At 45.9% G+C, this 25,735-nt stretch overlaps 1 protein-coding gene across 1 annotated transcript; it reads left to right on the top strand.

The window, feature by feature from the left end:
• Positions 1-26: 26 nt before the first annotated feature.
• LOC308677668 (epimerase family protein SDR39U1-like) lies at positions 27-18,590 on the top strand. The gene is made up of 6 exons (XM_081344283.1): positions 27-159; positions 3,626-3,732; positions 6,347-6,429; positions 14,892-15,013; positions 17,157-17,300; positions 17,970-18,590. The coding sequence occupies exons 1-6, from the start codon at positions 144-146 to the stop codon at positions 18,383-18,385; spliced, it is 888 nt and encodes a 295-aa protein (XP_081200409.1). The 5' UTR covers positions 27-143; the 3' UTR covers positions 18,386-18,590.
• The last annotated feature ends 7,145 nt before the right edge of the window (positions 18,591-25,735 follow it).

The following is a 25,735-nucleotide window of genomic DNA, read 5'->3' as shown; positions in this document are numbered from 1 at the left end:
ATCTAGAGAGACACCCCCTTCCCTCTCTCAGCTTATTTCCGGTGAAGCGCCTCGGTCCTCCCGGAAGACCGGTCTGTGCCTCACTCCGTCTCGTCTCTTTGATTCAGAGGCTTCTTGCGCATGCGCCCGGAGTTGCTTAAACCATGAGAGTCTTAATCGGTGAGTGGTGGTCGCTCTGGCTTTAAGAGCCGAAGAGCGCCCCTTTGCAATGGGGAGGAACGGCTGTTTTCTTTGCTGCGGGGTTGCTCTGGTTTGTGTGTTTTTTTTTTTTTGCAATTGCAATTAGGGTGCAGGATTATCGCCACCTTGAACTGCGGTCAATACGCGAGATATGTGCAAAGGGTGAACGGGAGATTCCTCTTTGAGGAATGCGGGTCCCGTCCGAGGAGTTGAAAGGCATTGGATAAGGACTTGGGGGAGGGTTCAGGTCGACCTTCAGTTTGGGACAGGTGCTTTTCTCAACCTGCTTCCTTGCTAGGGATGCTGCCTTCAGGAAGGGTGGGATATGCATCTATCAAAGAGAAAAGGGAGGTTTTTTTTTTTAAAAAAAAAAACCATTTATATCCCGCCCTTCTCCCAAGACTCAGGGCGGCTTACAATCTAAAGCACAAATCAATGTGCTTAGCAATAGCCTTCATTCTATGTATATGCCTGCTTATTAGGGCTTTCGCCCCCCCCCCCCCAGCAGCATTATTACAAAGTCAGCTTATTGCCCCCAACAATCTGGGTCCTCATTTTACCTACCTCGGAAGGATGGAAGGCTGAGTCAACCTTGAGCCTGGTGGGACTCGAACCTGCACTAATTGCAGGCAGCTGGTGTTACTTTTCTTTGCAGAAGAAAGACAGGAGTTCTCCCCTCAATAATGTTTTTGTTTTTCATTTAATTCTCTGCCTTCCAGTCAGTGTTGATTTGCTGGTAACCACCTGGATGAATCTCTGCAGCTTTCTTGGCAGTTGTTTGTTTTCTGGAAGGTGGCTTGTCCTTATTTATTTATTTATTTTATTTATTTTAATTCCATTTATATCCCGCCCTTCTCCGAAGACTCAGGGCGGCTTACAAGCTTAGCAGTAGCCTTCATTCTATGTATATGCCTGCTTATTAGGGCTTTCATACACCCCCCCAAGCGGCATTATTACAAAGTCAGCTTAACTGCCCCCAACAATCTGGGTCCTCCTCTTTCCTACAGCTGCGAGAAAAATGACTAGTCCAAGGTCACCTAGCTGGCTTTGTGCCTAAGGCAGATCTGGGATTTCTGATGTCCTGGTTTCTACCCTGATGCCTTAGCTAACACACCAAACTGGCTCACTAGTAATGCATTGCCTGACTTTTCCCTTCCTTCCTCTTGAGAATCCAAAGCTGTTAAAAATCCTCATTTGCTGCAAGAATCTCCCTCTATTCTACTGGTCAGTCCAATAAACAGAATCCTACTGGCTGAGGATTGTGCAGGTGTGACCAAAAAACCCCCACAAAACCCCTATGGCTAGCTCCGTGACTTCAGATGTTCCTGGGAGTTGGCTTCAATCACCCAATCATTTTAATCTTAGGAATGTCTATGGAGGTTCTCGGTCATCTATTCTACGTCATGTTTGTCCCAACATTGCTTTCAAAAAGGCCGCTGGACTTCCTTGATTTTTCTTGGAAGACGTTTCACTTCTCATCCAAGATGCTCCTTCAGTTCTAATGAACTGGTGGCAAATGGAAACAAATTGTATAAATCCTCTCCATTCCCCACCAGTTAGTCAGAACCGAAGAAGCTTCTTGGATGAGAAGTGAAACGTCTTCCAAGAAAAATCAAAGACCTTTTTGAAAGGACGTTTGGGACAATCTTAGCAATGCTTCCTTCAAGGAAAAAAAAGTTAAAAAAATTCTCATAACCTATGTAGGTATACGCCAACCAAAGAGTGTCGAGTGGTGGGTACTAGAAGATGGGCTTTTTCGACAGTGGCTCCTGCTCTATGGAATATCCTCCCTTTGAAGATTAGAATGACTCCAAACCTTTTAGCCTTTCGTAGGGCCCTAAAAACTATGTACTTGGGTTGAATGTGTTAAGAACCCAGTTTCCAGGCTGCGTGGCTAAAATCCATTTAATTTGGATTTTTTTTTCTATTTTTTCATTCTTTTGTTTTATAACATTTTAGTATTTTACTTGTAATATATTTTTTGAATTGTAAACTGGGTGGCTATAGCAATTTAATAATAATAACAAAAACCTCTTTCCCCAATAGAACATTTCCATTCCTTTTTTTGTGGGTGACCCAAACAACTTCCCCCAATTTTTTTGTTTGCTTTGTTGGGTTTTTAAGGAAGTGAGTCGCTTGCCATAAGGAAAGAAAGCTGTTGGATTTATTGAATGGGATATTCAGATTTTAGGAAACAGACAATCTCCTTGAGAACTCTGAAGATGAGGAACATAAGCTTTAATGAACTAAAATTACAACTAAACTTAAGCCAATTTGGTCTAGTGATCAAGGCATCTGGCTAGAAACCAGGAGGCTATGAGTTCCAATTCCACCTTATCGCCTGGTGCGCCAGTTGCGACCCTATCTGGACCGAGATGCCCTACGCACAGTCACCCATGCGCTTGTGACCTCCCGGTTAGACTACTGCAACGCTCTCTACATGGGGCTGCCCTTGAGGACCACTCGGAGGCTTCAGCTGGTGCAGAATGCGGCCGCGCGAGTTGTGATGGGGGTTTCCCGATACTCCCATGTAACACCTCTACTCCGCGAGCTGCATTGGCTTCCGGTTGCCCTCCGGGTGAGATTCAAGGTGCTGGTGATGACCTATAAAGCCCTAAATGGCTTGGGTCCGGGATATCTGAGGGAACACCTGCTGCCGGCATCAAGCTCCCTTCGTCCTGTGCGCTCCCACAGGGAGGGCCTTCTCAGGGTGCCGCTGGTAAAAGACTGCCGGCGGATAACACCCAGGGGGAGGGCCTTCTCAGTGGGTATGCCTGCCCTTTGGAACCAGCTGCCCGTAGAGCTGAGGACTGCCCCCGACCTTTGTTCATTCCGCCGGGACCTGAAGACCTGGCTCTTTGAGCTTTCCGGCCCAGGCTGAGAGTTTTTAATTGGGGGTTTTATATTTTTCAGGGATCAAATTTAATTATTTTTAATTGTTTTTAACTTTTGTATTGTATTGACGTTTTAAAATACCTTGTAAACCGCCCTGAGTCCTACGGGAAAAGGGCGGTATATAAATTCAATAAACTTTAACTTATTATGAAAGACATTTGAGGGACTTTGGTCCAGTCCCTCTCTCTTAGCCCAACCCAACTCAAAAGGTTATCGCTGTGGAGAAAACCAGAGGAGGAAAGAGCATTAGATATGCTCACTGTCTTGAGTTATTTATAGCAATAATGAATAAAAATATCTAAAATATAACATAGTCACATTGATTTGAAGGGAGGGCAGTTGGGAAACTTAGATTGAATATTAAGCAAAAGAAACTTAAAAGGGTGCATCTTTTTTCAGCGCAATCTTATGTGTTCCCAAGTAAGCCAAAACAAGCTCCTGGAGTAAAAGCAGGATATGAGCTTAACAGAGAAATAATTTCTCAACAGGATTGCGGTTGTTTTAACTGTCTCATTCACTATTCCATCATCTCTTTTTGAATGTAATTTAGGTGGCGGGACTGGATTTATTGGCCGAAACTTAAGCCGGGTGCTAAGAAGCCAAGGCCATGAAGTCACCTTTATTTCTCGTCAGCCTGGAAAGAACCGATTAACTTGGGTAAGGGATGGGCTTAAGACAAGCTGAAACTTAGAAGGATATTTTTAAATGCATTCCAGACTGGACGGTTGCAATTTAATTTCTTCTGAAGTGACGGTGGAGGAAAGGTTTGTATAGATGAAGAGGAGAGATGGAGGACAAAGTTACAGAAAAACCTGAAGAATCTATAGGGCAGCTTACGAGAGAAGTTAGATGAATTAAGGACAAAGTGGAAATTTTAGGAAGTAAAACAAATAATGAACAAAGAGACGGAGAAGGACTTAGACAATCTGGCATTACTGGAGCAGAGAGAAAATAAATTTTATTTCAGATTTACAGCTGTTCCAGAGAAGACTCCAGAAAAAAGATTCTTCTAGCCTTAATAAAAACTTTTTTTTTTTAATGGGATGAGGATGATATGGAGGTAGAAATGGTCAAAGTGTATTGAATCAACAGACGATTGGCAACATCAAAAAATGTACCAAGAAGGACTAGAGGCTTGCCATTTCTTTCCTTGCTGACAAAAGCTTCTCCCGTTGAACGCTAAGATCCAGTGACAAAGAACAGAACAGCTTGTTTGGGTGCTCATTCGCTGTAGGTGGGGACAGCAAAGTTAATGTTGGGGAATGAATGAGCCATTTGTAGTTGAAATGAATACAGGTAGTCCTCGCGTTACAACAGATTGTTTAGTGACCGTTCGAAGTTACAGCGGCACTGAAAAAAGTGTCCTATGACCATTTTTTCACACTTAGGACGGTTGGAGTATGCCAATGGTCACGTGATCAAAATTCAGATGGCAACCGACTCGTATTTATGATGGTTGCCATTACCGAGAGCTGTGTCATCCCTTTTTGTGACCTGACAAGCAAAGTCAAGGGGGAAACCAGATTCACTTAACAAGCTATTCTCCAAAGCACCTGAAAGCAGGACAAAGAAGCAACGGATGGAAACTAGTCAAGGAGAGAAGCAACCTAGAACTAAGGAGAAACTTCCTGACAGTTAGAACAATTAACCAGTGGAACAACCTGCCTCCAGAAGTGGTGAATGCTCCAACACTGGAAGTTTTTAAGAGGAGACTGGACAGCCATTTGTCTGAAATGGTATAGGGTTTCCTGCCTGAGCAGGGGGTTGGACTAGATGACCTCCAAGGTCCCTTCCAACTTTATTATTATTGATACTGTTGTTGTTGTTGTTGTTATTATTGTTGTTGTTGTTGTTGTTGTTATTGTTATTATTATTATTATTATTATTATTATTATTATTATTATTATTATTATTATGTTACTAACTTAACAACTGCAGTGATTCACTTAACAGCTATGGCAAGAAAGGTCCTAAAGTGGAGCCAAAGTCACATAACAGCTGTCTCACTTAGCAACAGAAATGTTGCGCTCAGTTTATGCTCATAGGTTGAGGACTATCTGTAGTTAAGAATATAACCTCTAACATATCGTAGGACGAGAATTGATTTAGTCTATAGAAGGCAGAAATCAGAAGGACTCTAAGAATACCTTTTCAATCCTAATAATAATAATTAAAAGGTTTAAGCTTTATATGAACCATAGTGGAGCTCGCTTCACCCGATGCAATGGAGCAACTAGATTGGTGTAGAATTTAAATTGGGGTGCAAGGAGAAAGGAGGGAAAGATAGAAATCAAGGTGGCTATGCAGATGACATGTAAAATAGATTGCAGATTGCCTTGATCAATTAACATTTGCCAATGGAGAGTTCCTTTAAATAATGTGAGACTATCCATTAATGTCACCTGGAAATCAACCACAAAAAATTGCTTGTATATTTTGGACATGTTGGGTAACGTTTTCTGTCTAGTTTTCTTTCTATTTCTGTTCTGAGTATTTGGGATAAGGTAGAAAAATGTACCCTTTTCAACTGTGGAGAGTTAGCTAAAATGATTATTATACAACCTTAGAAAGAAATTACATTTCATTTGTAGCAACCATCAGATAAGAAAGACAGGAGCCATTTAGGAAAAACCCATCTTAAGGGATCAAACAGTTAAAAGCGCTTGTACCTTCAGACTTGCAAGATTCTATTAATAAACTCCCTTTTTATGATCTTGTAATCCCTTAATTCGGGGGTAGAATCGGGTGACTAGATAGAACAGAGCGTTTGTTCGTGGCAGTTTTTTTTTTCTTTGTGCCCTGGGAGAGAAATATCTGCATTACCTGGGCTTGAACTCTCAACCTTCTGAGTAGGAGGCAAACATCTTCACCACTAAGCCACAGCGTTGCTTATTTGCAAGATTCTATTAATGTAGCCTTATAATAAAGTATAATTAGGTCATACAATTGTGTTTCCTGTCTGGTTTATCTGGGAAGGCTGTCAAAATGCATTTGTTTGTCAGATTTAAATTAGGTTTAGGGTTTCTTTTTTTGCAAATGAGCAAGATGGAAGACTTTTGTCATATCTGGAAAGTTCTGCTCATAATATTTTTCTAGATTTTCTCTTATTCCTTCAGCAATAATTGATTCGATGTTTCCGTGTATTGCTAATACTATTGCAGACGCAGCAGCTTTTTCTCTCTGTTAATTACGGTGATATAATAATATACGTTTGAAAGAGGGAAAAAAAATAACCTGAGAAAAACCCCTGAGCTTGTGTTTTCGTTTCTAGGATGAACTCTCCCGTGTAGGCCTGCCTTCCTGTGAAGGAGTGGTCAACCTGGCTGGAGTAAATGTCCTCAATCCTTTGCAGAGGTAAGTCTCAATCATTTTGGACAGGGTCAGCTGCAGGACACTAATGTGGTTTACTCAGATTCTGCAACTGTTAATAATAATAATAATAAGTTGGAAGGGACCTTGGAGGTCATCTAGCTTCCTCAGTTGTGCTTAGAAGTAGGAATGTTAAGCAAAATTCAACAAGAAGTCTTGCTTCCAGAATAGTTCTGTTCTATTCTATTCAATTCTGTTCTATTCTGTTCATTCCGCTCCATTCCATTTCAGCAAGAAATCTTGCCTCCAGAATTGTTCCGTTCTATTCCATTCCGCTCCATTCCACTTCACCCCACCCCACTCAACCCTTTCCCTATCTCTGTCCCTATTCCTATCCTAATTTTTTTAATATGTATTCTATATTCTGTTTGTCTAGAACTGGAGCCACAATAGTTTTCCAGGACTCTCCATTCAGAATGAGAGAATAGGGGGCTGGGAATTTCTGAGCCCAGAGAAGAACTTTGATTTAATTAAAAAGTTAAAAGCTTTTACCCTGATTTCCTTTCATGTTGTTTAAAAATGTCCCCTTCCTTCATCTTAATTGTTAAAATTCAGTGACCACATGAGGAAGGACTTTGCATGGCTACAGTCAAGGTTTGAGGTGCTGTGATAAGCCTTGAGGCTTCAGGATGTGCACCCCCTTGGTAGGGCATAAGCAGATTTGTGTATTGAAGGTTTCTAAAAGAACTTAGTTCGGTAGGGAAGATTGGATCATGGAGAAGAACTTAAAAACATAGTAAGGGAAATATGCAGAGCCTGGCTTCTAGAATTCTTTTCAACTGCTTTACCAGCTGTGGTTTTAGGAGACAGCTGTATTCTTTGTCATGCATTGTGTCTGCTCGTTTCTGCTTTCCTCCTCTTGCTGTGTTTACATTTGGATGCACAAGTTGAGATGCCTATCGTCTGTTCGGACCACAGGACCAGGAGAAAAGGGAAGTTGGTAAAATGGAGCCATCAACAATATTCTAAGCTATTGCTGTCAAGTTTCCAACGTATGGGCTTTTCAAGTGACTCTGAGGCATGGTTTACCTTAAAAGTCTTTTATTTAGCCTAATACACCGGCAAATGCTTGCTTGAAGGAAGCTGGAATCTGACATCTCCGCCCCCTTGCACAATATATTAAACCCAATTCTCCACCTTTCTAATTTTGTCATTAATCATATTCTCCAATTAATTTAAAGAATCAGTTTTCCTTCCGTTAGACAACCCGCCAAGTTCTTATCTTCTTTAATTTCAGACAGCCTTGAGGCACAATCTTCCTCCTCCCTCCTCCCAGCCTTAATCTTATCTCTTAAAGCAATGCACAAGTTTAACATATGAAATAGCTGCTTCTTCATCTCTTGTCAAGCAAGAACATTCGATGTTAGCAGCGTTGACAATTGCCCAGCTACCTCTCCCTTGAGGATGTACTAGAGCAGGAGTCTCCAAACTTGGCAACTTTAAGACTTGTGGACTTCAAATCCCAGAGTTCCTCAGCCAGCCATGCTGGCTGAGTTCACAAATCTTAAAGCTGCCATGTTTGGAGACCTCTGGACTAGACATATTTGTAGGAAGATGATGATATTATTATTATTATTATTATTATTATTATTATTATTATTATTATTATTATCTGCCGATCCTGACATAATCCAGCCATTTTCAAATTTCTTTTTCAATTGCCAACTTCTCCCACCCCACCACGCTTGGTCTGATCTATTCTGCTTCTCTGCCTACAAAAACACACACTGGACCGAATGTCCCATTTCATAATTTCATTTCCAGTATTTAATTTAGTTGAAATGAAAAAAGAAAAGAAAAGGATCTTGTATATGGCAAAAAAGATTCAGCTCGCAAGCTGAACGTCATTGCCTTTGTAACCCTTATGACCTGTTAGAGAAAAGACGCTTGTTCTGTATTGTATATGTAAACATTCTTTCAATGGAAGTGTATATATGTTAACAAGTACAAATATTAGGCATCGTCAAAGTATATAAGTAAAGCCGCTTGACAGGAATACACGCGGGAACTTTGACAGCTGTCAAAGTTCCCCGCACTGCGCAGGCGCCTCCACTGACAGCTCGCGGCTGTCAAACTCCGGACCGTGAAGAAGCCTGAGCTGTCAAAGCGTCCACCGCACAGCGCAGGCGCAACCACTGACAGCTCGCGGCTGTCAAAACACCACACCACGCGAAAGCCGGAGCTGTCAGAAGAAGACGACGCTGATTGGTCCCCATCTGACACGGCGCCAAAACAAACACTTCTGATTGGTCCTCGCGACCAGCTGCCGGCTATAAAAGCCGAACAAGTCATTCAATGTTGTCTTGCTCTAAATAAACTTGTTGTTAACTAGCCTGTCGTCCCGAGCGGTCCTTTGGCTACTTCACTGGCGACGAAGGTGGGATCGCTCCGGAGCTGAAGTCACGGCCGAGGAAGAGAGTTCCCGGCAAGAGCTGACACGGAAGTTTTAACTTCCATCGGAGCAACCCAGGACCGGACGACATGGCAAACTTCGGCCGTGTGAGGGAGTTTGATACCCGCCATCCCGAGAGATGGCAATCACACCTCGGCCAAGTTGAAGGATTTCTCCTCGTCAGTAAAATCACTGACGACCGAGCAAAGGCCGCCGCCCTGCTGTACATCAGCGGGCCCCCGGTGTACGACGCAGCCGTCGGGCTGTTCAGCCCAGTGCCCATCACGGAAGTCTCCTACGCGGACCTGGTGGACCAGCTGAACAAGTACTACATGCCGGCTCGCTCGGAACTGTACTGGCGGGTGCAATTCGCACAAAAGAAACAACGGCAGGACGAGCCCGCCAACGAGTTCATCGCCGGGGTCAGACACGCCGCGCGGAACTGCTGCTTCCCCGACCTGGAAGACCGCATCAGAGACCAGGTGGTGATCGGTCTGAGGGACGAGAAGCTACAAAAAAAACTGACGTCCAAACCCGACATGAATCTGGCTGAGCTGACCAGGGAGATCATGGCATACGAACACAGCCACAAAAAGAAGCCGACGAACACGACCCCAGAGACCCCGGCGACCGTCTACCAGGAAAGCGCAACCTTCAGCGACAGCGGAGAGTCGGTAGATTTCACCGATGGAGAAGCCCTACAGCGCAGGATGGAGCACCGACAGCCGAGGAGGGGCAAAACGTCGGACCGCCGAGGATTCAGGGACCCTCCACCGCCACCCCCGCGTTACGTGCAACGAGCCGCCTGTGCCAGCTGCGGGGGCAACCATGCCCGAGGAAGCTGCCGCTTTAGGAACGCAAAATGCCACAACTGCGGGAAGACTGGCCACATCAAGCCGGTGTGCCGCAGCAAGGGCCGGGACAACGTCAATGAGGTGGAGGCAAACCCCCCAGGTAGGCCGGCTGCCCAGGCCAACAGGGAAACCCCACCAGGCAACCGGGTTGAGACAATCGATAGGGTAAACTGCATAAGTTCCAAGGTTAAGGTCTGGGTCAGAATTCAGGGGGTGCCTTGCCACATGGAGGTGGATTCAGGGTCAGCGGTCTCCTTAATTTCGCTAACAACCTATCAGGAGATCTGTCAGAAAGGCCGAAGACAAATTCCCCTGAAACAAACTCAGGTTCACCTTGCAGACTTCCAGAAAACCCCTATTCCGTTGGAAGGGAAAGCCAAGGTCCTTGTACAGTATAAGGGGTTCAAAGGTCCCCTGGAGGTTTTAGTTACGCCAGGGAACCGTACCAACTTGATAGGGCTTAACTGGTTCACTCCACTAGGCATCGCCTTATCAGGGGTTAATACCATTCAAACACCCAGCCTGGAAGCCGTTTGCGAAAAGTACGCCGACGTTTTCGATGGCACTTTAGGGAAATATACAGGTTCCCCCATTTCCCTGCAATTAAATCCAGCAATCCAACCAATTAAAATAAGAGCTAGGAGGGTACCCTTTGCCCTCAAAGAAAAAATTGAAAACGAGCTTGACCGACTCGTGAGTCTAGGGGTGCTTGAGCCAACAGATGGGGGAACCTGGGAGACCCCTATTGTCACCCCAATCAAACCTAATGGCGAAGTGAGAGTATGCGCTGACTATAAGGCGACAGTCAACCTAGCCCTCAGCCCCCATGCTTACCCGGTGCCAGCGGTAAGGGACGTATTTGCTTCCATCCGCTCTGGCACCATTTTCGCCAAGCTTGACCTCACGCAGGCGTATTTACAACTGCCTGTCACAGACGACACCGCGGAAGCGCAAACTATTGTCACCCACCGCGGTGCTTTTAAAGTTAAGAGGCTTCAATTCGGCATATCTGCAGCCCCGGGTATCTTCCAGGGTATCATGGAAAAGACCTTGAAGGGAATACCCGGGGTCTGCCCCTATTTCGACGATGTTCTCATCGCCGGAGAAAATGAAGCTAGTTTAGCTGACAGGTTGTCAGCTGTGCTGAGCCGGCTCAGAGAAGCCGGTCTCAAACTTAAGCGGGAAAAGTGCTCCATTGGAGTCACTTCTACAGAATTCCTAGGGTATAAAATCGATAGCCAGGGCATCCACCCCACCTCTGAGAAACTAAGGGCTATTCAAACCGCACCCAGCCCTAGGAATAAGCAAGAGCTTCAATCCTTTTTGGGACTGTTAAACTTTTACCATGCTTTCATTCCCCACAAAGCCACTATTGCAGAGCCTCTCCATAGGCTCCTTGACAAGGGTACAACTTGGTCCTGGACCAAGGAACATGAAAATAGTTTCCAATCGTTAAAAAAGATTATCTGTCAAAGCTCAACCATCACCCTTTTCAGAGAAGACACCCCAATATGCATCGCTTGCGATGCCTCTCCCTACGGAATTGGGGCAGTCTTAAGTCACCTATTCAAGGATGGCACACAAAGACCCATAGCCTTCTATTCTCGCACTCTGACCAAAGCTGAAAGAAACTATGCACAAATTGACAGGGAAGCCCTAGCGATAGTAGCAGGGGTCAAAAAATTTCATGATTATCTGTATGGAAGACCATTTACGATATTTACAGATCACAAACCCCTGCTAGGCATATTTACTTGGAATAAAATTACACCACAAATTCTCTCTCCGAGAATCTTAAGATGGTCAACGTTCTTAGCAGCCTATTCTTATCAACTAATACATAAACCAGGTAAGGAATTGGGACATGCTGACTGCCTCAGCAGACTGCCCATACAAACCAGGGACTCAGATCCAGCCCCAGCCAGCCAAATTTTAGCAATCTCTCAACTTCCTGAATGCCCCCTGACTGCAAACATAATAGCTAATAATTCAGCAAAAGATAAAATACTTGCCAGAGTCCTCAAATGGGCCACAACTGGGTGGCCAGCTCAAAACCCACAACCCAAATTCCAACCTTATTATAATAGGAAAAACGAGATTTCAACACATAGAGGATGCCTGCTATGGGGAAATAGGGTCATCATACCAGAGGAAAACATAGACCAAACATTACACATTTTACATGAAGGGCACCCTGGAATTGTAAAAATGAAAGCAATGGCTAGAAGTTACGTGTGGTGGCCTAGCATAGATAAACAAATTGAAAAGTATGTGGGTGGGTGTTATACCTGTCAGGAGACCAGGAATGAACCCCCCCAGGCCCCGATCCATAAATGGGAGACTACAAGGAACCCTTGGTCACGTATACATATAGATTTTGCAGGGCCTATCCAGGGCCAAAGTTTCTTAATAGCAGTGGACAGCTATTCCAAGTGGCTGGAAGTCACGCCCCTTAGGAAAACAACGTCCGCAGCCACTATTCAAGCCTTACGGAAAATATTCGCAACACACGGCCTACCTGACACCATAGTTTCCGACAATGGACCTCAATTCACCTCTCGTGAATTTCAGATCTTCGCTACGAGGAATTGTATTAGGCTGGTCACGTCGGCGCCGTTCCACCCATCGTCGAACGGAATGGCAGAAATTATGGTACGATCCACGAAAGAAGCGTTAAAAAAATTCGTTAAAGGGAACTGGCAGAGGCAACTCAGCCAGTTCCTCTTAGCACAACACACAACGCCATGCTCCACAACCGGCAAATCACCAGCGGAATTAAGATGGGGAAGGAGGCTAATAACACGTCTCGACAGACTGCACCCCGACACATACCCAGAAGAACCACAACACCCCCACCCCGGCCGCACACTTAACCCTGGTCAACTAATATGGGCAAGATCATACACAGATAAAAACAAGTGGGTCCAAGGGACTGTAATAAAACAAACAGGGCCCATCTCATACCTTATAGCTACGCAGGCACAGGGCAACATACGCCGCCATATTGACCAGCTCAGACCCAGACAACCACCACACAATGCTGAGCAACCAACCAGTGCCGACGTACAACCCCCACCGGAAATGCTGCCTATCCCAAACCAGGAAGTTGAACATCAAAATGAAGAACTAGACCCAGACCACCCACCGCCCCTTCGCCGATCAACCAGGAATCGGAAACCACCCACCTATCTAAAAGACTATCAGTGGGCAGGTTCAAACATCCAAGCGGAAAGAAACGCACCAGGGGAGGGGTAAGGGGTGTATTGTATATGTAAACATTCTTTCAATGGAAGTGTATATATGTTAACAAGTACAAATATTAGGCATCGTCAAAGTATATAAGTAAAGCCGCTTGACAGGAATACACGCGGGAACTTTGACAGCTGTCAAAGTTCCCCGCACTGCGCAGGCGCCTCCACTGACAGCTCGCGGCTGTCAAACTCCGGACCGTGAAGAAGCCTGAGCTGTCAAAGCGTCCACCGCACAGCGCAGGCGCAACCACTGACAGCTCGCGGCTGTCAAAACACCACACCACGCGAAAGCCGGAGCTGTCAGAAGAAGACGACGCTGATTGGTCCCCATCTGACACGGCGCCAAAACAAACACTTCTGATTGGTCCTCGCGACCAGCTGCCGGCTATAAAAGCCGAACAAGTCATTCAATGTTGTCTTGCTCTAAATAAACTTGTTGTTAACTAGCCTGTCGTCCCGAGCGGTCCTTTGGCTACTTCATGTTCCTTGGGAGGAAAGCCATGGCAAATCTAGACAGCACACTAAAAAGCAGAGATATCACCCTGTCAACAAAAGTGCGTATAGTCAAGGCTATGGTCTTCCCAGTTTCAATGTATGGCAGTGAAAGCTGGACCATAAAAAAGGCTGAGTGCCAAAGAATTGTGGCCTTTGAACTGTGGTGCTGGAGAAGACTCCTGCGAGTCCCTTGGACTGCAAGGCGATCAAACCGGTCAGTCCTAGAGGAGATCAACCCTGACTGCTCTTTAGAAGGTCAGATCCTGAAGCTAAAACTCAAATACTTTGGCCACCTAATGAGAAGGAAGGACTCACTGGAGAAGAGCCTAATGCTGGGAAAGATTGAGGGCAATAGAAGAAGGGGACGACAGAGAATGAGGTGGCTGGATGGAGTCACTGAAGCAGTAGGCGTGAGCTTAAATGGACTCCAGAAGATGGTAGAGGACAGGAAGGCCTGGAGGAACGTTGTCCATGGGGTCGCGATGGGTCGGACACGACTTCACAGCTAACAACAACAATAGGGTTAAAGTCCTCTGTAATCAGTCAGGGTATCTCTATCCAACCTTGATGGGTTGTCATTTACCTGCAGGAAACCAAAGGCCTTTCTTTCTTCCTCCAATTCTATGCAGAGAGATCAAACTCTTGATTTCTAGAAGACGCAAGTTCTTTGATGCCACGCAAGGCAATCAGAGGGGTTTTGCTAGAAAGACATTTTTTTCTGGCTGGAATGCTCAGTAGACTTAAGGTTGTGAAAATAGGCTTCCAATGAAGATGGCCTTCAGGGAGAGATCCCTGAAGTGTTTTTTCCCTGGGCTGTGGCTCTTCAATTACTAACTGAAGGGACTGGCATTTCTTCAGTTTTTATGACCCACCCCGATCAGGGAGAGTCTAAAACAGGCGTGTCAAACTCAATTTCATTGAGGGCCGCATCAGCATTGCGGTTGCCCTCAGGGGGCCGGGTGGGTATGGCCAGGGTGGGCGTGGCCTACTGGGTGGGCGTGGCTAGAGTGCGTATGGCCTACTGGGTGGGCGTGGCCAGCTCTACATCGTTCGCATCAAGGGTGCCTATGGGGGCCTGGGCAGGAGTGGGACAGATCTGAGGGTCTCTGGCAGAAGGAGGGTCTCTGGGCCAGGGCCAAGGCAGTGGGGGCCGTACCCTCACTGTTTCCAGGATGGCTTCGTGGGCCGCATGAAACCACTTTGCGGGCCGGATCTGGCCCCCGGGCCTTGTGTTTGACATGTCTGGTCTAAAAATTACCCTTCAAAAGCCTCCAAAACAGCTGAGGTCTGCAAGCAACTTCAGGAGCTGTGCTTCAAAGTTGCTGCATGCCAAATGCTAGTGTGTGTGTATGTGGCGGGGGAGGGCTGCATTCTGTTCGTTACTGAAAATAGGCAATGTTACTGGAAGGACAAGACGTATCTTTGAAAGACTGATGTCTTTGGGGGCTTCTGCAGGTGGAATGATGCCTTCCGTCAGGAGGTCATTTCCAGCCGCGTAGAGACCACAAAGTCCTTGGCGAAAGCCATCAGAGATGCTGAACACCCACCTCAGGCCTGGGTCCTTGTCACCGGCATAGGTATTAACCACAGTGCTGTCATGTAACTTTTTTTTGCTGTCGCTTTGACTGTAAGTAAGTAGTGAGTGTAAGTACGGGTAGTCCTCAACTTACGACCACAACTGAGCCCAAAATTTCCGTTGTTGAGTGAGTTTTGCCCCACTTTACCACCTTTCCTGCCACAGGTTGTAAAGCGAAGCACTGCAGTTGGTTAAGTTAGTAACATGGTTGTTAAGCGAATCTGCCTTCCCCATGGACTCTGCTTGTCAGAAGGTCACAAAAGGTGAACGCATGACCCAGAGACACTGCAACCGTCGTAAATACGAGTCAGTTGCCAAGTGTCTGAATCCTGGATCATGGGATCACAGGGATGCCACAACAGTTGTAAGTGTGAAAACGTTCATAAGTCACTTTTTTCCAGTGCCGTTGTAACTTCAGATGGTCATTAAATGAACTGTTATAAGTCGAGGATTACCTGTAATAGGAAAAGGGTTTTGGGATCTGAATGTAGTCTCTCAGCTTTGATGGAAACTTCTTTTAAAACAATTCGTGTTAAGAACTTTCAACCATTGAGCAGCAATTTTGCTTATATAGCAACAGATAAAATTATGTGTCTACATCAAGAGCCTTAAAACCATTGACCTTATGGCTTGGTTCCGTTGAATATTCATAAACATTCTGACCAGTCAGTGTGAAGATTGTAGTGAAAGAATGTTGACAAGCAGCCTTAATATATTAGGGCAGCGTTCGTCAACCTTGTCAACATTCAAGAGGTGTGGACTTCAACTCCCAGAATTCTTCATCCAGCATGGCTGGCTGGGGAATCCTGGGAGTTGAAGTCCACACATCTTGAAGTTGACAAGGTTGAAAAACACTGTATTAGGGTCTGCTTGAAATGGATGCGTTTTTTCCTTTGGGGTTTAGGGCTAATCGAGGATTGATTGCAAAAGATGGCATCGGAGAGGGAAGCGTGCCAGTGAGGTAGAAAAGTCAAAACTTGGCTAAAGTCGTTTGAAGTAGATGGTGGTTCAGTGAATACAGCCATTACAGTTTAAGTCATGATTTGGGCTGTAGGGCAGGGGTCCCCACCCCCCATGCCGTAGACCACTACTGGGCCATGGCCTGTTCAAAACTGGGCCATGTGAGAAATGGGGAAGTGCGTGTGTCTGATGCTCGCACAAATTGCTGTGCTTGCGCTAGCATGCAAATTTCCATTCACGTGAATGGAGCTTTGCACGTGAGCACAATTGCCCTCTACACACGAGTGGAGCTTCGTGCGCAAGCGCCTGCTGCTCATGCAAATGGAGCTTCATGCGGGAATGCAAGCACCCTCTGCTCGTGTGTGAAACTCCATCCAAATGGAGCTATGTGCACATGCATGCTCCTGCCACCCACAGGTTCTCCCCCCACACACACATGTTGGGCTGGGGGACCGCTGCGGTACGGTGTTCAAACACCAATCAACAGTGGTTTGTTCAATAAAAATGTGATTAAGCAAACAAGCTTTTAGTGTGTGACGTGGGTCAAAGGAATTTATAGCTAAGTAAATAATACAGGAGCGCTTGGGAGTGGGGAGGTGGGCTAGAGGTGGAGGTCTCGCCTTAAAATCAGGAGGTTGTGATTAGGTAGTGTCAGATATTTCTCTTTCTGGCCTCAGTGAGTAATTATCTGCTGTGAACTCTGTGTAGGTGTCAGGAAGGGCATCTGGCCAGTAAACGCTTGAGTTGCCCTGGCACCACCCATAGGGAAGGGGTTACAGGGTCGTTAAAAAAAAATAGAATAGTGGTATATATGGCCCTACAGAGGTTCATGAACTCCAGGTCCTATATTCTGTATTAAGGACGTTCCATGCTGTTATGAATTGTAGAGCACCAATATCTGGAGGGTTAAAGGTTTCCAATCCGGCGTTAAAAAAAAGAATAGGTACGAATAGTGATTAAGTCAAGATATGTTTTGGAAACCTCAAAAAGAGCTAGTTTCTGTATTCTTGAACTAAGTGAGTAATAATCTCTGCAGCTTGTTTTGGGGAAAAGTATGTCTCAAAATATTTTGGTAGATGTATTCCAAAGTTCAATTCTAAAAGATGGGTGGTCGTCTGAAGAGCTATAAAATATTTGCATGGAGTACAGTTCCATAATAAATCACTGTATAATATCTCCTCCAGGATATTACCGGCCCAGCCACACCACCAAATACACTGAAGAAAGTCCAGGTGGAGACTTTGATTTCTTCTCGCGCTTGGTGACTTCTTGGGAAGAAGCAGCTAAAATTCCTAGTGAAGCTACTCGCCAAGTGGTAGTGAGATCTGGTAAGAGAGGATGTGCAATGTGTGAACATTTATTTGTAGACTACAAATTCCAAACTTCTGCTTTGAAGAGACTTTGTATACTGCTTGGTCTACAAAATTCAATTCTCATTCAGTGCAACACTTCATTCTTGTGGCTTTAGGTCACAAATAGCAATAGCACTTAGACTTATGTAGCACTTCATAGTGCTTTACAGACTTGTCTAAGCGGTTTACAGAGTCAGCCTATTGCCCCCAACAATCTGGGTCCTCATTTTAACGACCTCGGAAGGATGGAAGGCTGAGTGAGCCTTGAGCCGGTTAGAATCGAACTGCTGGCAGCCGGCAGTCAACAGAAGTAGCCTGCAGTACTGCACTCTAACCACTGCGCCATCACGGCTCATGTTGTCTTTGTTTTCCCTGATGAGGAACAATACCAAGCACATCTCTTTCTTCTTACCTCAAAAATAACTGGAATAACTTGTGGCTGGTGTCACATACACATTAAGCCACAGTGTAGCTTGCTTGGTGCGTACCATGTCAATAAACTTCAGTTTTCTAGCTTGGTGTGTTTATAAGAGACCCATTCCATTGGGGCGTCTTCAGAGAACCAGATCATAGGCCAGTGTGTAAGGGAAGCCTATGTGAAATAACACTTTGTAACTATGTAACTATACCTCTATTTGCTTTAAGGTGCTGTGCTGGGCAAAGATGGTGGTGCCATTAGCCAGATGATATGGCCTTTCCGCCTTGGCCTGGGAGGCCCCATTGCTTCTGGACACCAGCCTTTCCCATGGATCCACGTAGCAGACCTGGCAGGAATTGTGACCCATTCCCTGCAGAAAGAAGGCCTGAGGGGCATCTTAAACGGTGTCTCGCCGTCTGCAGTTGACACCACAAACGAGGACTTTGCCCGAGCAATGGGGTCGGTGCTCAAACGTCCAGCCTTCTTGCCTCTGCCGGGTTTCGTAGTGAAAGCCGTTTTTGGCTCTGAGCGAAGCACCATGCTGCTTGAAGGGCAGCGGGTGGTCCCCAAGAGGACTCTCGAGAGCGGCTACACATTTGCATTCCCCGATCTTTCCTCTGCTCTCCAGGATATCTTAGATTGACCTGAGAGGTGTGAGGAGGCCGCATGTCACCATATTTCCGTTTTGTCTAATACTTGCTGGGTAGGCGCACGCTCAGTCTTGTCAGTAGGTTGGTTTTTGTAATTCCGTAGGTTTGTTTGAGCACTGGAGTTTCCAAGTCAGGAAGTTGCTCTGTCCAAAAAGGTTGGCTTCTTTCAAGAGAATAAAATCTATGTCATGGTGGAAACAGTGCTGTGAGAAGAGGAGTAGTTTGCGGTGATTCCTCTTGTGGATGTTAGGTCTTCCATCTTTTCTTCTAGAGGTTCTCCTACACCAGGGGTAGGCAACCTCGGCTCTTTTATGATTCATGGACTTCAACTCCCAGATTTCTGGGAGTTGAAGTCCATGAGTCATAAAAGAGCCAGGGTTGCCTACCCCTGTCCTACACCAACTGAACGATTATTTGGACGGGCAGCAAAATGTTATAGTATCTGTGAAACAATGCGCTAGTCTTTGAACGGAGAATGCCAGTTGCGGATTCCCATGTTGGGTGAACTTTGCAATGTATTTTTATTTTTATTTTGGGGGGGGCAGTGCGGTGGCCTAGAGGTTAAGATGCTGGGCTTGCCGACCACAAGAGAAAACAAAGGAGGCAGTGGTCCCAAAGGTGTGTTTTTTTTTCCTAAAGGCAACTGAGCTTCGTTTTTCCTTGAAGATGTTTCGCTTCTCATCCAAGAAGCTTCTTCAGTTCTGACCGAATGGTGGAGGATGGAAGGCTTTATGTTCCCTGCAGCCATCTGACTGTTAGAACTCATTCTGAGAGTTGTTGAGACCACTTGGAGGTTTATCTATGCTCTCAGGGTCACCTGAATGGTGCAAATGGGTGTGGACCATTATTGGGACTCCTGAAAGGACTGTATTGAAAACAGGAGATAGGTGGTGTCGTATCTTTTGAAGACAGTGAAGTCTGGACCTAGAAGACTGCTGGTTTGAAAGAGGGGTCAAAGAGGCCATTTGCATTAAGATTGTATAGCATTCTGTCAACAGAGGAAGAAGATACAACACTAGCTATCTCCTGTTTACAACAGTCCTTTCAGCCGTTCCAAGAAAGTTCAACACCCGTTTGCGCTATTCAGGTGACCCTGAGGGCACAAACAAACCTCCCAGCGGCCTCAACGACTCTCAGAAAGAGTGCGAACGACCAGATTTCATTTCATTTATTATATTTGTATACCGCCCTTCTCCCGAAGGATTCAGGGCGGTGAACAGGGCACATATAAAAATACAGAATACAAAAATTAAAAAAAGAATTAAATAAGAGCCCGATCTAAAAACAGTAGAATAATATAAAAATCCACAATAAAAACCCCAGCACATCCCCCATCAGGCCAGGCCGGCTTGTTCAAATAGGTAGGTCTTCAGACCGCGTCGGAAGGAGCAAAGGTCAGGTGCCATCCGGAGCTCAACCGGCAGCTGATTCCATAAATCCGGGGCGCCCACAGAGAAGGACCTCCCCCTGGGGGCCACCAGCCGACATTCTCTGACCGGTGGCACCCTGAGGAGGCCCTCTCTGTGGGAACGCACAGGGCGGAGGGAAGTTGACACCGGCAGCAGGTGATCCCCGAGGTACTCTGGACCCATGCCATGTAGGGCTTTGAAAACCATTACCAAAACCTTGAATCTCACCCGGAAGACAACTGGTAGCCAATGCAGCTCACGGAGCAAAGGTGTAATATGGGAGTACCGGGAAACTCCCAAGACAACTCTCGCAGCTGCATTCTGCACCAGCTGGAGCCTCCGAGTGGTCTTCAAGGGAAGCCCCATGTAGAGAGCGTTGCAGTAGTCCAGACGAGAGGTCACGAGCGCATGAGTGACCGTACACAGGGCATCCCGGTCTAGATAGGTCCGCAACTGGCGCACCAGGCGAACCTGGGCGAAAGCCCCCCTAGTCACAGCCACTATATGATCTTCCAGAGTAAGCCACGAATCTAGGAGGACTGCAAGGAATATAAACCCTTCCATCCTCCCTCATTCAGTCAGAACCGAAGAATCTTCTTGGATGAGATGGCAAAAGATCTTCAAGGAAAAGCCACCGTCTGATAAAGCACCTTTGGGACAAGCGGGATCTGGATGACTGACAATCTCCACAGCCAAGGATGCAGTGGCTTGCCAGAGGCGGGACTGGCAGGAGATCCTACATCGCATGAGCTTCATTGGCTCCGTAGCTTCTGAGTCTGATCTTTTCCCCAAGCCACAGGTCTGCTCTTGACTTAGAATCTCTCCCGCCCCAGTCTTTGACTTAGCCCAATATGTACTGCGGTTTACTTGCTTTTCGCTTTGTGGGATTGTTCAGTAAATCATGGTTAAGCAAATCAGTTCTCCTGACTTCTGTCTTGTAAAGGTCCTTGTGTGTTCAAAAATCTCCCGGATGCGCTTGTCTGGTTTATTATGTTAGGGGTTTTTTTCCCCTTCAAATATTTTATTAACCAGTGAAGTCAGTTTTGAGGTGGGATCACGTTTTGGTCACCTTCTGGACATGCCCATGTAGTTATCTCAGTACTATTAAAGAGGCAAAATATATTTATTTACTTAAATGCTTTCTGGGGTGATTTTGGACGGCCTCTGCCTGCAGCTAAAAGGAAGCTTCTGAGCTTCCAGATACAGATCAACAGCAATAGCATTTAGACTTATATTATTTATTTATTTATTTATTTATTTATTTATTTATTTATTTATTTATTTATTTATTTATTTATTATTTATTTATTTATTTAATTAAATTTTTATACCGCCCTCCTCCCGAAGGACTCAGGGCGGTGTACAGGGCAATAAATATCAAAATATACATACAAAAGTTAAAAAAGATTAAATAATTTTAAATAATAATTTTAAATTTTAAATAATATACCGCTTCGCACTACTTTACAGCCCTCTCTAGGTGGTTTAAAGAGTCAGCACCATTGCCCCACAACAATCTGGGTCCTCATTTTACCGACCTCGAAAGGATGGAAAGCTGAGTCAACCTTGAGCCGGTGAGACTCGAACTGCCAAACTGCTGGCAATCGGCAGGCAGCAGTACCGCAATACTGCATTCTAACCACTGAGCCACCACAGTAATCCAACTGTTGCCACCTTTAGTTTTTTAAAAAATATATAATTATTCGTAATGGCATTTGCTAAATACGAAAGTTTTGGAAAGTGTTCTTCCTTGCATTCACTCGGAGGGGGGCAGATATGTAGTCATGAGCGCTCCATCACTGGAGCTATGAATGCTCCCACATTGGAAGTTTTTAAGAACAGACCGGACAGCCACTTGTCAGAAATGGCATAGGGCCTTCTGCTTGAACAGGGGGTTGGACTAGATGACCTCTAAGGTCCCTTCCAATTCTGTTATTCACAGCAGAGCAGAAATCCCAGAGGTGTTAAAAATGACGAGAGGCATTGCAAGTCTCCTGTCCAATCCTTATTGCCCCTCCCCCGCCCAGCTTTCTAATAAATATTTTCACGCCTCTGAAATGCAAGTATAACTGAAAGATCAAAATGGATAATTGATTATGTGCTATGAAATCAGTGCTGGCGCTTAGCGAACATATAAATATAGTCCTCGACATGCAACATTTCATTTAGTGACCATTCAAAGTTACAGTGGGACTGAAAAAAGAGACTTAATAACCATTTTTCATACTAACGACCGTTGCCGCGTCCCCATGGTCACGTGATTGAAATTCAGATGCTTGGCAACTGGTTCATGTTAACGACGGTGGCAGTGTCGGGATCAGGGCCAGGATCATGCGATCCCCCTTTTTGCGACCTTCTGGCAAGCAAAGTCAGTGGGGAAGCCAGATTCGCTGAACATCCCTGTTGCTAACTGAACAACTGCAGTGATTCACTTAACAACCGTGGCAAGAAAGGTCGTAAAATGGGGCAAAACACACTTAACAAATGTCTCGCTTAGCAACAGAAATGTTGGGGCTCGATTTGTGGTCGTAAGGCAAGGACTATTTTTAATTTAATTTTAATTTAATTTAATAATATTTCTATACCGCCCTTCTCCCTGAGGACTCAGGGCGGTTCACAGGGCAAGAATAAAATACAAAGTTACAAATATTAAAAAGAAATTAAATAATTGCCCGATTTTAAAACAATTGATATGTTACAATTATAAAACCCCAAAGATACAATATTAATACAAGAATAAAAAACCCCACCAATCCCCCATCAGGCTAGGCCGGCTTGTACAAACAAAAACGTCTTGAGATCGCGAGGAAAGAGCGAAGATCGGGCGCCATCCGGAGCTCTACCGGTAACTGATTCCATAGTTCCGGAGCGCCCACAGAGAAGGATCTCCCCCTGGGGGCCACCAATCGACATTCTCTGATCGGTGGCACCCTGAGGAGACCCTCTCTGTGGGAACGCACAGGGCGCAGGGAGATTGATGCCGGCAGCAGGTGTTCCCTGAGGTACTCCGGACCCCTGCAATGTAGGGCTTTAAATACCATTACTAGTACCTTGAATCTCACCCGGAAGACAACTGGCAACCAATGCAGCTCACGGAGCAGAGGTGTAACATGGGAGTATCGGGAGACTCCCAACACAACTCTCGCGGCTGCATTCTGTACCAGTTGGAGCCTCCGGGTGGTCTTCAAGGGCAGCCCCATGTAGAGAGCGTTGCAGTAGTCCAGACGAGGGGTCACGAGCACATGAGTGACCGTGCATAAATCATCCCGGCTTAGATAGGGCCGCAACTGGCGCACCCGGCGGACCTGGGCGAAAGCCCCCCTAGTCACAGCCACTATGTGGTCTTCCAAAGTAAGCTGTGAATCTAGGAGGACTCCCAAGTTGCGAGCCCTATCTACAGGGGGTAATAGTTCACCCCCCATAGAAAGAGATGGAATATCCGAATAAACCCGGGATGAAGGTATGCAAAGCCACTCAGTCTTGTCGGGGTTGAGTTGAAGTCTGTTCCTCCCCATCCAGACCCGGACCGCCTCCAGGCAACGTGACATCACGTCGAGGGCATCACTGGGGTGGTTTGGGGTCAAAAGAAAAAGCTGGGTATCATCAGCATACTGATGATACCCAACTCCAAAGCCACGAATGATCTCACCCAGCGGTTTCATATAGATGTTGAACAGGAGTGGCGAGAGGACCGACCCCTGAGGAACTCCACAAACGAGAGACCTCGCGGTCGACCTCTGCCCTCCTGTCAACACCGACTGTGAGCGTCCCTGGAGATAGGAGGAGAACCACTGTAAAACCGTGCCTCCCACTCCCAATCCCCTGAGACGCCGCAGCAAGATACCATGGTTGATGGTATCGAAAGCCGCTGAGAGGTCTAATAGGACTAGAACAGAGGAATGTCCCCTGTCCCGAGCCCTCCAGAGATCATTCACCAGCGCGACCTATGCCGTCTCTGTGCTGTACCCGGGCCTGAAACCCGATTGGCACGGGTCTAGATAATCCGCTTCATCCAGGACCAGAGGGAGCTGATGCGCCACCACACTCTCAACAACCTTCGCAAGGAAGCGAAGGTTGGAGACCGGACGAAAGTTGTTCAATACAGTTGGATCCAAGGCAGGCTTCTTGAGGAGAGGCCTCACCACCGCCTCTTTCAAGACGGCAGGGAAGCAGCCCTCACTCAAAGAAGCCGATATAACTGCCTGGAACCAGCTGCGCGTCCTCTCCCGGGCTGCATAAACCAGCCAGGAAGGGCACGGGTCCAATAAACATGTGGTGGAGCTCAGCCTCCCCATAATCCTGTCCACTTCCTCCGGAGTCACAGAATCAAACTCCTCCCAGGTAATATCTACCTGTAGGCAGATTTTTCTCCCTGACGGTTTGTCCCTAACATGGTTTCTTCACGGCTTCCAAGCCTCTGTAACCGCATCCACATGGCTGCTGGTTGCCTTCTTTATGGTTTCTTCACGGCTTCCAAGCCTCCACATCCACATGGCTGCTGGCTGCCCCTTCTTCTCCTTTCCTTCTGCCTTAACCAGCATCTCCACTTAATGGCCCTGAAGTAGGATAATCATTGGAGGAACAGTATTCAGGCGTCCTTTGCTTTACGCTTAGTTCCATTCGGTGGGAGGGAGGCTTAGAAACGGCTGCAGGTCCATGGCGAAGAAGAGCCAAAGAGAATGAGGAAAAAGTATAGCAAAACTGGAGTTGTAGCAGGGAGCAATCCAAAGGCTAAGGCAGGCTGCAGAGACCAATGGCGGGAGTAGCGCGGTCAGCAGGAAACTGGGATGGGATGGCAGGAAAGAGCTCCAAGCATGTCCCTCCCTCCCTCCTCTTTCTTTCTTTCTTTCTTTCTTTCTTTCTTTCTTTCTTTCTTTCTTTCTTTCTTTCTTTCTTTCTTTCTTTCTTTCTTTCTTTCTTTCTTTTTCTTTCTCTTCCTTCCTTCTCTTTCTTTCTTTCTTTCATTCTTTCTTTCTTTCTTTCTTTCTTTCTTTCTTTCTTTCTTTCTTTCTTTCTTTCTTTCTCTTTCCTTCCTTCCTTCCTTCCTTCTTTCCTTCCTTCCTTCCTTCCTCTTTCTTTCTTTCTTTCTTTCTTCTTTCTTTTCTTTCTTTCTTTCTTTCTTTCTTTCTTTCTTTCTTTCTTTCTTTCTTTCTTTCTTTCTTTCTTTCTTTCTTTCTTTCTTTCTTTCTTTCTTTCTTTCTTTCTTTCTTTCTTTCTTTCTTTCTTTCTTTCTTTCTTTCTTTCTTTCTTTCCTTCCTTTCCTTCCCTCCCTCTCTCTCCCTTCATCCCTCTTTCCTCACTCTCCTTCCTCTCTCCTTCCTCTCTCCTTCCTCCTTTCCCTCTCCCTTCCTGCCTCTCCCTCCCTCCCTCCCTTCCTTCCTGGCTACCCATCTCACAGCAGTGACTCCAGGCAGTGTCTGATACTAGAATTATATTTTGTTTGCCAAGAGTAGCCGAGCAGTTTAAATCGAGGTGCACCAATTGAGTTGCCCAAGGCCACCTCAGACTGCAAAAGCTTTTGGGGTGACCTCTGAAGTTTTCCCTACAACCGCTCCCTCGTATTTCTCAGCACAGCAGGAGGAAGTGCTGAAATAAAGGAGAATCTCCTGTGAGCATCATTTAACTCAGGGCTTTTCAGCCTTTTCACCCATGGTACCACTTTTAGGATATGGGAACATCCGAATATCACCTGTCACCTAGCAAGGTGTCAAAAACATGATGACCCCCCCACCCCCCAAAAAGGAAAAAAGTGATGAAGTGCAGGTAGTCCTCAACTTAACAACAGTTCGCTTAGTGACTGTTCAAAGTTACTATGGCACTGAAAAAAGTGCCCCCCCAAGCCACAGCCGAGCAAGACACCTGCCTGCCTGCCCGGCAGCGCTCTTCCTCCTGTCTGCGGTTTTCATTGTTGTGAGCATTTCTGTTGAGGATTGG

Source organism: Vipera berus, assembly GCF_964194415.1.
Source record: "Vipera berus genome assembly, chromosome: Z".
NCBI classification, from domain to species: Eukaryota; Metazoa; Chordata; class Lepidosauria; order Squamata; family Viperidae; genus Vipera; species Vipera berus.
This window is presented reverse-complemented; position numbering and strand designations above follow the sequence as displayed.